The sequence below is a fragment of the Epinephelus fuscoguttatus genome, linkage group LG8, assembly GCF_011397635.1.
Source record: "Epinephelus fuscoguttatus linkage group LG8, E.fuscoguttatus.final_Chr_v1".
NCBI lineage: Eukaryota > Metazoa > Chordata > Actinopteri > Perciformes > Serranidae > Epinephelus > Epinephelus fuscoguttatus.
This window is the reverse complement of record NC_064759.1, coordinates 39,281,619-39,296,787: the sequence shown is the minus strand read 5'-3', so window position 1 is coordinate 39,296,787 and position 15,169 is coordinate 39,281,619. Positions and strand designations below refer to the sequence as shown.

At 40.9% G+C, this 15,169-nt stretch overlaps 1 protein-coding gene across 5 annotated transcripts in view; it reads right to left on the bottom strand.

Annotated features, from left to right (window-relative positions):
- adgrb1a (adhesion G protein-coupled receptor B1a) overlaps positions 1–15,169 on the bottom strand; it is a 255,606-nt gene that overhangs the window by 101,408 nt on the left and 139,029 nt on the right. For all 5 annotated transcript variants that reach the window (XM_049584034.1, XM_049584031.1, XM_049584036.1 and 2 more), the window contains exons 8-14: positions 14,760–14,924; positions 14,521–14,622; positions 14,308–14,414; positions 13,956–14,150; positions 12,173–12,241; positions 8,445–8,553; positions 2,879–3,022 (exon numbers count right to left, since the gene is read on the bottom strand). In XM_049584034.1, the coding sequence (XP_049439991.1) occupies positions 2,879–3,022; positions 8,445–8,553; positions 12,173–12,241; positions 13,956–14,150; positions 14,308–14,414; positions 14,521–14,622; positions 14,760–14,924 (891 nt within the window). The remainder of the gene's footprint in view (positions 1–2,878; positions 3,023–8,444; positions 8,554–12,172; positions 12,242–13,955; positions 14,151–14,307; positions 14,415–14,520; positions 14,623–14,759; positions 14,925–15,169) is intronic.

Genomic DNA, 15,169 nt, shown 5'->3' with positions numbered 1-15,169 from the left:
GATCAGAGATGTGCAACAACATTTTTTGCCATCAGCAGAAATCAAACCAAGAAATCAAGCCAGAAACTGTATCATATTAATGTGTTAATGTGAGCTGTAAATTCATCAGTTCTAAGCAGAAGGCAGGAGTTAACATTATTTCGGAGCTTGACTGGGCAATGCCTCTCCTTCTCCAGGCCTCTGTGTCTGCAGCTGCCTGTGCCAAAGAGCAGCTTGAAAGCAAGGAGCAGTCAGTCTGCGACTAAATCTGGAGACATTTATGCACTGCACGCTAACTGAGAATTAACCAAAAAGTGACTGCTGGACTTGAAGAATTGTCACGAATAAAGTGTGAACATCCTGTATCCAAGCTAAAAAAGAAAAATGTAGTTGCTTGATTTCCTTTTGGTTCTATTTGTTATCAGATATTTTTGCTAAATTTTATATTTTGCTAAAACATCATCAAAATGTTTTATTGATTAATCAATACATCATTTAGTGTAGAAATGTATGGATGTTACTAAATATGACAGACGCCCATCAGATGTACCAGTACCAGAAACCAAAGTGCGATAAAAAACAATTCACAGATATTCCATTAACTATGACAGGAAATGGAAGACAGCAGTAAATCCTCATATATGACATTAAGTGTCAACACATGTGACAACATATGTCAAAATATGTGACAACATTTTCAGATGCATACTGTTGTTCTTGTATTCTTAGTTTCTCCCTGCTGTTAGACGGCAGAGTTGTATAAATCCTTTTGTCCGCAAGCAACAAATAAGTATGGAAATGTTCCTGCTTGCAATTCAGCACCATCAAATTGTTAAGGCAGATGGGCTTTGTATTAACATTTTATGAAACTAATTCTGGCCTTATTGAAGGCAATGTGCCTTTTTGTTGTACAGCTGCTGAACAGTGGGTGATGAGAAATGATTTTGTTATTCTCCTGCGTGTTTTATTTTCAACATTAAATACAACCATCTCTGCGTGCATTTGTCTGAGCGGGGCACTTTGCTTTGCAGATTAATGGCAGTAAACACTGTTTTATAAATCAACTCCTGTTCCATATTTCTGCTTTTTTTGTCTTGACGGCCCCCTACCAACCAACCAGCCAAACACACACACACACACACACACACACACACACACACACACACACACACACACACACTCTTGAATTCAGAGACAGAAGGCAGACAGGCCTGCTGTAATCACTATTTGGGGAACATTCTTTGCTCTCAAAAGACACATCTATAAATCATCCAAGAGACTCATTATTTTGTCAAATATTACAAAAAGGCCCACAGAATAACCTGCTGTCACTCTGTCCTACTTACAATTATTTGATCAGTAGTGTCTACATCGAGCAGCAACCTTCGGGCTGAAAAATGAAGCCAAAGCAGAAGTGCCAAAACTGCAGTTCCTCTAATGGCCACTTGAGTCTGGCTCAATCACCCTGAACCCCCATGTTAAAATGCCCAGCTTTACAGCAGAAATAGGCATGTTTACAGCATGGCACAGAAAAAATGTTTTGGTCTCTATAGCCTTGTTTACACATGCACTGCAACCTTGAAAAGACTACCCACAGAGCTGTATGTTAGAACGCAAATGTCTGAATAAGTTGGACCAGGCATAAAACAGACTTTACCTTGCCATATGAATAGTATATAGTCCTTGAAATGTCTCATTGAGCCTACGTATGAATAGAGCAGGTAATTTTCTGAAGAATTCACAGTAAGTGGGTGGGCGTGTTGACGTTTCTGACACATGGTTTGTGTGACATCAATGACAATGTCTAAGTGAAGAGATGATGAGATTCGAGAACTTCTATTGGTAAGGGCTGTCACAAAATCGTCAGATCATCAAAATCGTCAATTCAAGGAACGGCAAGACAGATGGTTGTTTGTGACCACATTACGAACCGGCCTGTCTCCTGCACAATCTGCCTAAGAGCAACCCCTCGCCTAAACCAAATACAGTATTTGAAGTAGGTGAGAATGCCTCAGACACAGACAATCACCTGTTGTGCGCTACAATAATGAAAGGGAAACTCCAGACATTGTCTGGAATTAATATGAGAAAAAGGCTCATAGTAAATTTCCTTGTTCAAGGGGGTGAATAACTTACCTATTTAAACAGTGTTAAGGCATACATTTACACATAATTAGGGTCATGGCTGCAGTTAGAAGTACGGCCTATGACCAATCCGATACCACGTAATACCTCACGTCATTACGCATACGCACGCTACAGGTAAACGAAATGGAGCGGAGTTTAAAAAGCATTCATGTCAAATATCTCTTTTACCAAATTGTGTGGCTGCACTTTAACCTGTGTCTTGATCTGTGTCAACACTGGATAATAATAATAAAAAAAAGGTTTATGGCATTCATTCTACTATTATGTATTTATTTCTTAATATTTTACATAGAGTTTTAGGAGCTGAGACATCAACAATTCATATCCCATCCATTTTTATTTTATGCGCTGGTATCGGATCGGTACTCGGTATCAGCAGATACCTAAGGTTCAGGGATCGGAAGCAGTATCGGGAAGGAAAAAGTGGTATCGGTACATCTCTAATTACCACAGTTAATTATAGCTGTAAATACACCAAGCTAACCAAGCTAGCAGCTAGCATTAGGGTTGGCTCCACCCTCTCGTACAAATATGGTCACTTCTGGCTCGAAAAATCCAAAATGGCAACAGGCAAAAACGACAAACCCAAGGCTTCAGAACAGGAGTCCACAAACCAATGGATGACGTTACAGTAGCGACATCCATTATTTCATACAGTCTGTGGTTTACATACACTATATGTTTTGTCTCAGTGGATTGGGGGTGGAATGCAGATGTGATGTGTGTTTCTAAGGTGTGTTGCATCTCTCACCTGGCTTCCCAGTAGACAGGATGTTCTTGGGGATGGTGACTCTGTCCTCAGAGCTGCGGGCCCAGTCCACCATGCCCCTCCAGCCCTTCATTGGGAAGCTGATGTCTGCATGACCCATCACTGGACGCTTATGGATGCTCAAAACTGTAACACAGAAATGGTGAAGACTGAAACTTTCACTCATTAAACCCTCTTTAATTAACATTTGTATTCTGTTTCTTCATAGTTGCAATCCTACGTCTCTTACTTCTGTCTACAAACTGCAGTTTGCAGTGCGTAGGGATGTCTCTATCTGTTTATTTCTCTGTGCTCTACTCATAGGTTAAATTGGGCAGACCTAATTTGGAAAAATTCGATGTCACAAATGTCCAAGCACCAATCAGAATGTAATTACAGTGATGGAGATTTCTTCTGAAGGGTTTGCTTGCTTTTATTGCCAGACCACTGTCAATCAAATAAACCACACTGTCCTGATGAAGCAGTTAGCTGAGTTTGTGAGAGCTAAATTATTAATAAATAATACATATCATTTTACTGAACCTTAACTTTGAGTGTTATTGTCTTAATAATTCATGAATTTTAATATTTAAAATTTTGAAACTACATTTTTCATTATTATTTCATTATTTTAAGTTGAGCGTGTATAGATAGTGGGTGCCATAGGCTGTAAAAACTGTAAGGTCTTGTTAAAAATAAAAAACAGTGGACACAGTTATGGACACTGTGTTATGTCAGCATGGCCAGATTAACCTGCCTTAACCCCCCAGATCACCAGTGTGCCCAGTTTCACATTATCTTAACTTTTTAGAGACTTGAGAGAAATGAATTGCCCTTTATGGTACAAAGAGTAAATCAACAGATTAATTGTTGAGGCAAAGATTAGCCACGGGCCCCTATTAGCCACCCACCTCCTACACTCTGTTCAGTTCTTTTACGCTTTTATACTTCCTGGTCCCAGAGTAACCATGTGGAAGTTGTTGGTAACTTATATACACATAATTTTTTGTAATATTTTCTGAAACTGACAGTTCACCCGCAGTTGTACATGACACATTTAAGTAAAAAAAAATCACATTCCTCCTCCTCCTTGTAGTGCTTCTAATGGCATTTTCAAGAAATCCATCATATATGAACAAAACAGTCAATCAGAAACAAGGAGTCTCCAACGCAGCTGTTAGTCATGTCAATCCCTGCTTGTGAAAGTTTTTATAAACATATTTCAGGGCACTGTTTAGCTGTAAAAAGTTTGCTCTGGCTGGTGGGCGGTGCTCTGTTTTAGTTTTATTGTTTTCAACATGGCGGCCAGGTCGCAAACATTCTTATTTTTCATCTTAACAGTACACTAAAATATGTTTCTGAAAACATGCAAGGTAAGAATAGGCAATGCAGTAAGAGAATGTTAATTCTGTTATTCGATCAGCACTGGCTTGTTTGATGGTTGACTACAGTTTACAAGCACTGATTGACAGCTGCATTCGAGACTCCTCAGCTCTGACTGGATTCCAGCAAATGTCATTCAAAGCACTATGAGGAGGAGGAACATGACTTTTTTCACAGGCTACTGTCTCATGCACTACTGTCTAGATGTAGTCACAATGTCAGCAAATATGATAAAAGGTGTTATAAAAGTTACCAAGTGTAGCTTTAAGGAATGTACAAAATATAAGCACACAGCTAAAATAAAACTTAAACTACATTTTGACATTAGGACCCTCCAGGGACTCAATGCCAGTTAACAAAACAGGTCCCACCTTAAAGCCCTTGTCATGTGCATTGATATTTTGCTTTAGTAGTGAATACTTCAGAGCAAAATTTCAATTCAATCAGCATAAGGCAGCTGACACACAGAAAGCCTGGAGCTTCAGGGGACCATGGACTTCTGGGGCCCCAGGGCAGTCGCCTAGTTGGTATTCCAGCATTGAATGTCTGATATCACTACCAATAAAATACTAAGTTTGATTTAGGATTCGGTGATTGTTCTGTCTGTCTGTCTGTCCACATAACATGCATCAAAATGCGGGGCTAACAAATATGAGAACAGATGCTTTGTTTTGATGCATGTGATACACTGTGTGTTGTTCTGAGGTTCTTTTCTATTTCATGCCAATGAAATACAGTAGTTCACCTTTAAAGACCTTAAACGAAAAGTAAAAAATCTAAAATAGAAGATCATTTTTTGACTCTAACCTCACTCTTAAAATTAATAAACAATATGGTTGAATAAAAGAACCACTAAATCTTCAAGACATAAAAAACAAAAATAACCATGTAGCAGATGAGGTTCAGGTCTGATGAATTCCCTCATTCCTCATCCAACTTGACTACTCTGATGAGTTTGTTGGAAGAAACTCTGATCTAACTATATGTTGCCAGATGATGAGTATGGCTTTGCTTATGTTCGAGGTGTGGGAGGGAAGAGGAGGTCAGCCGCCCTAGGGGAAGTACGCTGCCGGTGTGGGCGGCTATTTGGCTCCAGACAGCGAGGTGGCACCGCTATAAACAGGACCTCTCATCTGGCCCCAATTCCCACATACTCTCCCTTGACTAAACTCAAACTCTGCCTCGTTTTTATCTGGAGGTCAGAGAGAGCAGCAGAGCCTCTGTGATGACTACACTACAGTTCCCCCCCCCCCATTTGAGGAAAATAGAGCGTTTACGGTCGCTGGGCAATGGAAGGAGACAGCAGGTAGTTATGAATGTGGATTTGCTGAACCTGCTGCCCTGGGGAGTGCTAATATTTGCCATGGGTTCCTTCTCTTGATGTAGAGGGATAGAAATAGAATGCTACAGAAAGACAGAGTGTGCCATGCCTCAAGACAATAACATTAAATTATCTGAAACAGAGGATTTTACAGCCAAGAATGGTGAGGAATTCCCAATATCCAAATAAACTAAAGGATAGAATTCTTATCCAGGTCCTGAGTCCAGATTTTCCCAACCCAGAGCCTCCACTGATGACTCCAGGCTACAAATGGAAATACTTCATTGTTTGACTTTGTTTTAACAACATAAATATACAGGTATATAATTGCATCAGTGGGAGAAATTAATTAGATAACTTCCTCTCCATAGAGCTTTAAAGCCAGTTAGCCAAATAGTTTGCTGAGGGATCAAACAATGTCACTGTTGCTATGGGGACAATACAATACTTAAGTGTGCTGTACTACTTAACGCTAGCATTAAAAGGTTTACTGTGTTTCCTACTAAATATACTTAAAAGAAAAAAAGAAAAATGAACCCATATAATAAACTTAAAGACTTAAAACTATTTAAAAGTTTGATAGATGTGTGTGCTTACCGATCATGGACTAATTGATTTTGACCATATGACCATTTTTAATTCTTCACTCACAAGTCTAAATGCATGACAGTACAATACTAAGTGACAGGTGCAGCCATTATGATTATTTTATCCTATAGTGTGAAAATATTATTAACGTTTTATACACGTTCAATATTCAAAATAGCCAGCCCATTTTCATTCCCAGGTCATCAAATACCGACACCTTGTTACGGTCCAGACACACCAAACTGACACAAAACTAGAGGCGATGAAGGCCCCCTGCTGCATTACCTGACATCGCAGTGTCTCGGCCAAAAAAGTTGTACACAAACACACTGCAAAGACTACAGCCGACGCCCAACCAGTACATAAGTTCTGCACCTGAGTGAGAGGAAATAACTCTTCACACCAGAAGACAGTGGTAGCCCGTTCTAGTCATTCAAAAAGGGAAACCGGAAGACTATCATGAGACTGGTTAGCCAGTTAGCACATAACGGCACAATCCAATGTGGAAAGAACAGAGCATATTCACCGTGCACCAGTGAACAATAAGACAAACCATCACATCTGTTTAAGAGCTCAGTGACTAAAGAAAAATAATCTTGCCTGATGGAACAAGTTTGTTTTGATGTCACTCCCTGAGAAAACTGATTGTTTATGCTGAAACGGCCATATAAAACAAAAAGGCGACTGAGGTCGACGAGGGTCACCGGTGTGGGACACCTTCACTGACTAGGGTGACAGATGCTCATCGATGGCCCAATGTTGGCCAACAGCCAACAGTTGGCTTGGTGTGTCAGGGTCACAGCATGTGTGATGATAACAAATGCACCCTTTGGCATCTCTCTCAGACACATCTGGTTTTGAACTAACTCCAGTGTAAAGCTAACCACAGCAATCATTGATGCTCAGAGTAACTCATCTAATATAAAGAGTGATTAAGTCCCTGCGGAATGGGCAGAAGGAGAGGTGGAAGGGTCAAACAAACACAGGACTTTCATCTAGGAGACCGCTTTCCGTGTTCTGTGTGAAACTAAAGGTTAATGGTGTTTTAATGTATGGTTATGTGTAGTCTCGCTCACCAGACCTTTCTCAAGAAAAGAAAGGTCTGGCTGGGCGGACTCTCACTTTAAGATTGGAGAAAAAAACGCCTCGGCTGCTTGTATTTCTTTGAACCAATCACAATCGTTCTGGGTGGTGCCACAGCAACGGTGCGCTTGCAAAAATATTGCCAGGGGGAAACAGGTTTTGGTGTAACACGCCCACAAAAATATCACCTACAGGACGCAAACCATGGCAGAAAAATGGCTACATCCCCGCAAGATCAAACACTGCAAAGGTTAGTAAAGGATGTGTTGAAAACAGTTGAAAACTGCTACACAACCGGAGGTGGTAGGGCGGGACTTCAGCAGGTGGCTCGTTCCGCCCAATGAGAGGCTGATCTCTGCAGCAAACTTCCACCCACTCAGACTAGGTTATGTGACTTGCGTCTGTCTGTCAAATACTGATGTCTCTCATGTTACATACTTACTTTAACCCAAAACATTTGGGTTGGTTTTTCTAAAACCAAACCAAACAATTTTGTTGCCCAAAACTAACTGTGACTGTTTGACAACTTTAACCACGTTAGAACGTGTTCCACCCAGGAGACAGCTGTGCATCACATCCAGGTATGAAACAGTGTGTCTGTTAGACACCAAAGGGTGCCTTCAGTTTAGGTATCATACACCGAAGGCATGAGAAAGTGTTGGTATTGACAACCTGGGATGAGATCACATTAAAATGGCCTGTCATGAATGATCAACAAGTATTAATTTATTATTTTGTCTGGGACTTCCTTGTGTCTGTTTGTTTGATACAAGTTAGAGAAAAGTCCAATCAAAACCCCTGTTTAAAATATGCCATGACGAATAGTGATCTTGTGGAAAAAACTATCTAATGGTGATACTGTTTCCAAATTACTTAAAACACATATTTGGCATTTCTGGCTTTTTTGCAACTTCTTTTTTCTTATTGGCCAACGTAGCCTAGACAGGCTAAAATCACCCAACAGGACATGCAGCTCTTTCTGGGTGCAACAGTGGTTGTTGTCAGTAAACTTGAGAGTGAGGGCACAGGAGATGTGTATGTAAGCGTCAGGTCACCTCCCCTGTCGTCCCTTTTATGTATTGCCATTGTAGTTATGAAGATCAATCTTCAGAGAAAGAAAAGCGCAGATAAGAGTGTTTGTTTTGAAAAACACAGATAGCTGTGGGGGATCTCCTGGATGGAGATAAGGCTGACCTAGGTTATCGGTGACTTCATACATGTCTTGGAAGTCTTTCATCCTCAGGCCAATGACATCCACAAAGTCCTCCACCAGACGGAACAGCTCTTTGATGTTTGGCCCCAGCTGAGAAAACAGAGACACATGAAAGTAGAATGAAAGAAAAAGCATCATGGATTTCAGGTGAATTTATATCTGAACTACTGTTCAAACACTTGACACACAAAAGGCCTTTTATTGTATTTGTGGCAAACATCATCATACCAGCCGAGTGCCACCAGTTCTCAGATTCTACACAGCTATGACCAACATGAATATTTCATATAGTGCATCACAGCCAACGCTTCATTTGGATGACAAGAGTACATGCAATTAACTCTAAAGGTATTCTGTCTTGGTTTGTTTTGAAACTCTGGGGACACACTCGAAAACTAAGGAATGAGCAACACATAATGAGTGTGTGGACTTGAATAATGTGAAGACTGCAGTCCTCCTTCATGAAAGAATTATTCAGCAATAGCGAGGACAGGTTCAGTTAAGGCAACAAAATATTTGGTAAAGTTTGCCTGAAATGGTACATTGACACTAAATGAAAAGTACAGAAACTTCATTACACTATGAATTGATTTTGGTCCCAGTTTTAAGTTTTAAATGCTTTTCCCTGCATTTCAAATAGTATAAAAACAAATTGCAGAGAACTGAAACTTGATTAAGGCAGCTAACCTGCCACATTATGTCTGCTTCAAGTGTCATTATTTTAATTATTAATTACCACACAATGAAAATGTAAATCTGACAACCTCTTTTTCCTATTTGATGTGATTGTAAACATTTAGGTTATGCTTTGTCAAAGACTTAGTTTGATATGGTAATAATTTGCCTAGTTACCTAACCGTTTTGTGATGATTGCCCCAACGGTTGTTGGGTTAGGTCCATTTATGTGCTGAGCCACACTCTCTCTAAAGTTTGTTGGCTAATATCATCATCACACAATGAGATATCAACAAGCTTTTGAAAACCTTTGATAAGCTTGGTCCAATAATAACATACAAAAAGGTTGGTATGAATAAGACGTATGGTTAAAGACGAGATGTCAAAAATGTGTTTTTCAGAAAATTCAAAATGGCAGATAATTTTACAGCAGTCCCATCATGACGATTTGTGTGTCAAATAGCAAGTCAGTCAGACTTATGGTGTGATGGGTGTGTCCTTTCAGAAATAGAATTTTTGAGCCTTTCATCGGCCAACTGGTGTTGTATTTCTTGAGCAGCATATGCACAAAACTTCCAATCATTAATGAAAATGTTAAGTGTCTAGGATTAAACATCTCACAGGAATTTGTGAAAACATTTAAAAAAAAAAAACTATGTCAAAGCAAAACAACAGGGTGTCAGGTCTTCAGGCTTGAACTCCTAATACGTTTTGAGAAGTGATTGAAAAGATGTCACTGATTCTGCAAGTCTCAGATCATCAGACAGGAAGTTCCAGAGCTGTGGAACCCTGACTGGAAAGGCCTTGTCACTTTCAGGTTTGAACCAAGACTTCAGAAATGTGATAGGAATAGGATAATGGCAGGATTCTTTTTCTGTACGTTGTGTAAGTATCAGCACAATTCTGTCTGGTAAAATGGACCTACAAAAACAGTAAAAGCATTTAAACTAGTTTTTAAACCATTGCCTATCTTTACGTTGGGGTCTCTTCTTGAGATTAAAAAACTACTTTAGTGGTGCATACAGAATTAATAAACAGATCTGAAATTAATTTACCACAGACTGTAATTCTGGGGCCCCAGGGGCACATTTGCTTGGTTGGTAATCCATCTTTGGCCCTGATAATGGTCTGAAGACTGATAGTTTGGCTTTTTGATAAAATGCCTTGCTTTTTCAAACTTAACATTAAAAGCAGACATTGTGCCCACTGGGATAAACTTCCTGACCCAACTTTCAAGTCTCAGCAAGTTACAAACAAGAAATAACTGGAAACCTCTGGCTGCTGAGAAGTTGGGACATACACATTCATAAATATAAAATATTACAGCCACACTAAAAAATGGTGAACTGCGATGTTGTGTTTATACCAAATCATATTTATTTTAGTCATGTGAATAAGAAAAATTCTTCCAGAAAATAAAGAGCTCTCGGTGAGCCTCAGTTAAAGGTAATAATGAAAGCTGCAGAGTAACTGTATGTTCACACCAAAAGCTGCCAGAGCTGCAAAGGCAACAGGTCTAATGCATTTTCAATGGACATGTGGCGACTAGCGTTTTGAGGTGCAAAACCGATGAGTGGCAGCGGTTTGGCGAATTGAGCTTCAAATGAAAGTTGAAGACTGGATAACTTTATGCTAATTAGCTATGACGCGTTTGAGCTGCAAATGACCAGCAACCAATTGGAATGTAAATGTCCATCGCTTGTGTGGAACATCCTCGGAAACTTTTAGTTCCTACCACACATTCGTTCCTACTTCAAAACAAGCAGCAACCTGTCAAACTGATCTATGTTCAGCCTGAAGTAGCACTGGAACCTCTCCCCATCCAGCCGCAGCTCCCGCACCAGCCGATGATATTCCCTGTGCTGTTCAGGCCCCGGAGGATATCGTGAACCCAGACCTGACAGCGGCTACATCCACGAAGGTACCACACGGCAGCAGTGTCTTCTTCCATGTTGAATCAATACACAAGTGTGGACAAGCGCACGTACTTATAAAATTTCTTTGTGTTCTGGAACGCTTGTTATTAGCGGGAATGCAATTCATTTGCTCTCCTTACCACCAGTTTAACTAATCGCACTGTAGGCACTCGAACCCACACCACTGACAGTGTTTCCCCTAGGTTTACAGCTTTGGGGGGGAATAACATCTAAAAATGTTGCTCATTTTCGGTTCGGGTTTGGCCCACTTGACATGCTGCTGTGTTGTGCTATGGCCTATTCAAGTGCTGGAATTTGTTATTTACGTGACAACGCCTGAACGCAACACAGGCTGTGTGTGTTTAATGTTCAGTGTCAGACCTATTTAGACTTTTTATTCTGTTTTCATTGTCCAAAAGTGAAAGTTTCTGTACTCAGGCAAATGCACGAAGTCACATTTCTGTGCTCCAGCCAGTAACCTGCTTTGCGGCTCCTTTAAATTGAAAAGCATTATCGAACTTTCAGAATTTGATGTCTTGAGCGACTTGAGCTGCTTTCACTGCCACAAATATTTTACCAGTGGCGCTGCTAGAGCGAATTCAGCTATTTTGCAGCTCTGGCACCTTTGGTGTGAACGTACAGTAACAATAACAACTGTGCCTCCTTCATGTAATCCTTTTATTGTTGGAAAAACACTCTTCTTATTTTGCATGTTATTTGTATTTCAAGACACTGTGCTTATTTTGAGGAGAGCAGGTTGGTTGTTTAGAGTTGTTCTAGTGCGTGGTGAGAAAAGGATGGACAGCTGGACGGCTGAATGCAAGCAAAGATAGTGATGCATGAGTGGATGAGTGCAGCAGATGGATGAGTGGGAGTTCGCGTTGACTCAGTTACTCATTAGCTATAGATATTTCTGTCCTTCAGCAGCGCTCCTCTCCTTCTACCTCTGTCAGTCTGAAAAGACACAGGTGGGCTGTTTGTCCACCTGCGTCTTTGTCACTCTGTCCAACTCATCAATCCTACAGCTTCAGTGTTGTTATTATTACTGTACACTAAGTTTTACAAAAGATGTAATTATGGATGTAAATCCAGGTATAGAAAGAAAGGGTAATACTAACCAGTTGTGCTTCCTCCCACCTCTCCCTGTTCTCCTCCATCAGCAGATTGCTGACTGACTGCACAAAGTTCTGGAAGACAGAGAGAAAATGTTTCACATGATGGCACATGGTCAGACCTGAAGGTATCCACAGGATAAGGCTGGTAATAGTCTCTTTATTTCTTCTGTCCATTCTTCTGTATGTATCGTAATATTGATACATAGGGAATATATTATATTCTATTCCTCTGTTTGAGTAATGTTTCCTGAAGAACTACAGTGACCTGCTTTTAAGGATGTCCAAAACCAAACCAACCAAAAACACTATCAAACTGCACTATAGTACATATATTCACATGTATTAAGAATGACCTACTCATAAAAACATACCATACAGCCACTTGCTCTCAAAAACTCCACAGCAGTACCTTTCACAATAAAAAAAAAAAAAAAATAGAATATCAACCTCATCCAATAAAGTTGGGGTAGGCAGTTTTATTTTGGCGTCACTGGCCAAAAATCCCATAATGACCTTTAAGCATATTGTATTTCAAGTGGACTAAGAAAAAAAGAGACACCTCCTCTTGGCTCTGTTTTCAGGCTTTAGAAAATCTAGCAGATGAAGGGAGACCTTAGTCAATCATAGGTCATTTCAGAGAGAGAGAAAAAAAAAAAATTGTGTCAATATCCAACACATTCTCACTCTGACCTCGTTACATATCAACTTTGGTTATGGACTTTCCACGTCAACATATAACGTGCAAGGTACCCTGGGTGCGTTGGTTGTTGACGTTCTGGGACGGCGTGTCAACTTAAGCCTGTTACAAGCTTTGTCTGTTTTCAAAATACACCTCCGTTTTCATAGGAAATGTACAGTTTTCATACAGCCTGCAGCCTCATACAGACATGTGTTTCCTTCAACAACACACTCATGTGGTAGGGTTCAGGCAAAAAGAACAGGGTTTGGCTTTACAATGACACAGGACACGAACACCGGCCTCTCAGGTGAAAGTCAGTGGTTATTGGACCCATCCACTGTCCCTCCTGCCCCCCCGCCCGCCCAAAGTTGTTGTCCGCAACAGCCGTGTGTCATGCCAACATGCCTGACGCTGGAAGTCACTGCCCAAACTCTGTATCTGACAACTTCGGAGCAAGACTGGCCTGAAATATCGGCATGTTTTAGAGATGGAGAGAAAATGTTGCTCATAGTTTAGCCTTCTGCTAACCAGAGCTGAGGGCATATGAGTGCCATTTCATGTTCACATTCATGTAGCTAACGTTAGCTAGAACCTCAGATCACAACACTCCCTGCCACTACGGACCATCTCGCTGGGAGAAGAGGGGGCAGAAGCTCTAGGGACACACCTGTGTCAGTGGCAGTAGCACCCCACATCCAGCCAGCGCAAACCCCTGCTCCCAGGGACAAAACAGCTCTACCAGATAAGCAAACTTTCTGTTGCTGCTGTGTCAAAGGATAAATGTTCATCTAGTGGGAGGGGCTTAGGACAGAGAGGTGAGAGCTGACGGAGGAGGGTGTATTTTCAAATTCTGCCATTTTCCTTGCCTTTTCAAGATTTCTGCCTACCCAGGTTTTTTTTTTTAGTTTTTTTTGTCATCATATGGTTACACCAATACTTGAAATTCTAACAGTTCCTGCTTCTGAGCCGTGTTCCTCTAAATCTGACCAATCCTTGCTATAAAACATAATCATGTATCAGAGATTTCACCTTAACTGTAATATTATTAGGGTAATATACACCTTCAAACCGCATTACAAACAGCAGTAAACTCATATATCAATTCACCCTCATGTCTGCACTGCTGGGACTGTAGTATGCCCTCCTGAAAATCTCCGTCATGTTCTTCAGCACGTCCACAATGGCCAGCAGGTCCCCACTGTAACTGGTCCCATCACTGGATGTCACCCTGAGCTTGGTCATCACCTCTGAAACTCCATCTCCCACAAGGCCACGCTGTGCTTTGGACAAGTGTTCCCGAGTCTAACAGAGAAAATGGGTGCTGTTAGTTTTGACAGCAAGTGATCAACACCTTTGTGCCTCAAGAAGCAAATTTGAGAAGCCATAATCAATGTCTTCACTTGGTTATTTTGCTTTGAGGCTACCAAGAGTGTAAAAGAAAAAACTTCTTGATGCTCACCAAAGTTTGTATACTGCGATAGTCATTGGAAATGCATTTCATATAGGTGGGATTCTCCCAGTAGGCGATGCCCTCTTCGTCCAGGGTACAGCGGCGCAGGATAAGCCCTGTGTGAGATCACATGAATATATATCACCACAGTGTGTTTCTAATCCAACTCCTAAAACTACCAGTGGACATACGCGTCTTCCGGATGGTCAGGTGTGAGCTCACCCATGGCATTGGGAGGACAGCGTACTGCGGCAGTATCCCCAGCTGGAGTCATCTTCCATACAACATTGGAGAAGTTGTCCTCGCCACATATTTCATGAGGTTCTGTTCACAAAAGGAGAGTCAATGAGCATCATGCAGGGTATCAACATATAGGCTATCATGGAAAACTGGTTACAGTTGGGGTAAAGACAAAAAGTGCAGAAAAAGGCAGCTCAGCGAACCATGTTGCTACCACTGACCTGGGCATCTCTTTTCATTACAACGCCTGACCTCTTCTCGTTCTCCAGGACAGGGCTGCCCTCCAAAAAAGGGCCCATAACAAATCCTGTTTCTCTGCTGGCTCCCCCCTCCACAGGTTTTAGAACAGCCTGACCACAAAGACCACGGCTGCCACTTGCCATCCACTGACAGAATGCAAACAGCAACAGTGTTAGACAGGACTTTATCAAGCACAACAAAACACACACACATCAGTCATACAAACAGATCATTCAGTGTTTTAATAGTTTCTGCTCCATTTAGTACAAATTATGTATCATTTACATTGACTGCAGACCGTTTTTTTAAAACACATTGTACTGTGTTGAATTTTTAGTATTTATATCCCCGGAGCATAAAAATTAACTAGCAAAGACTTGAAATTTGCTTC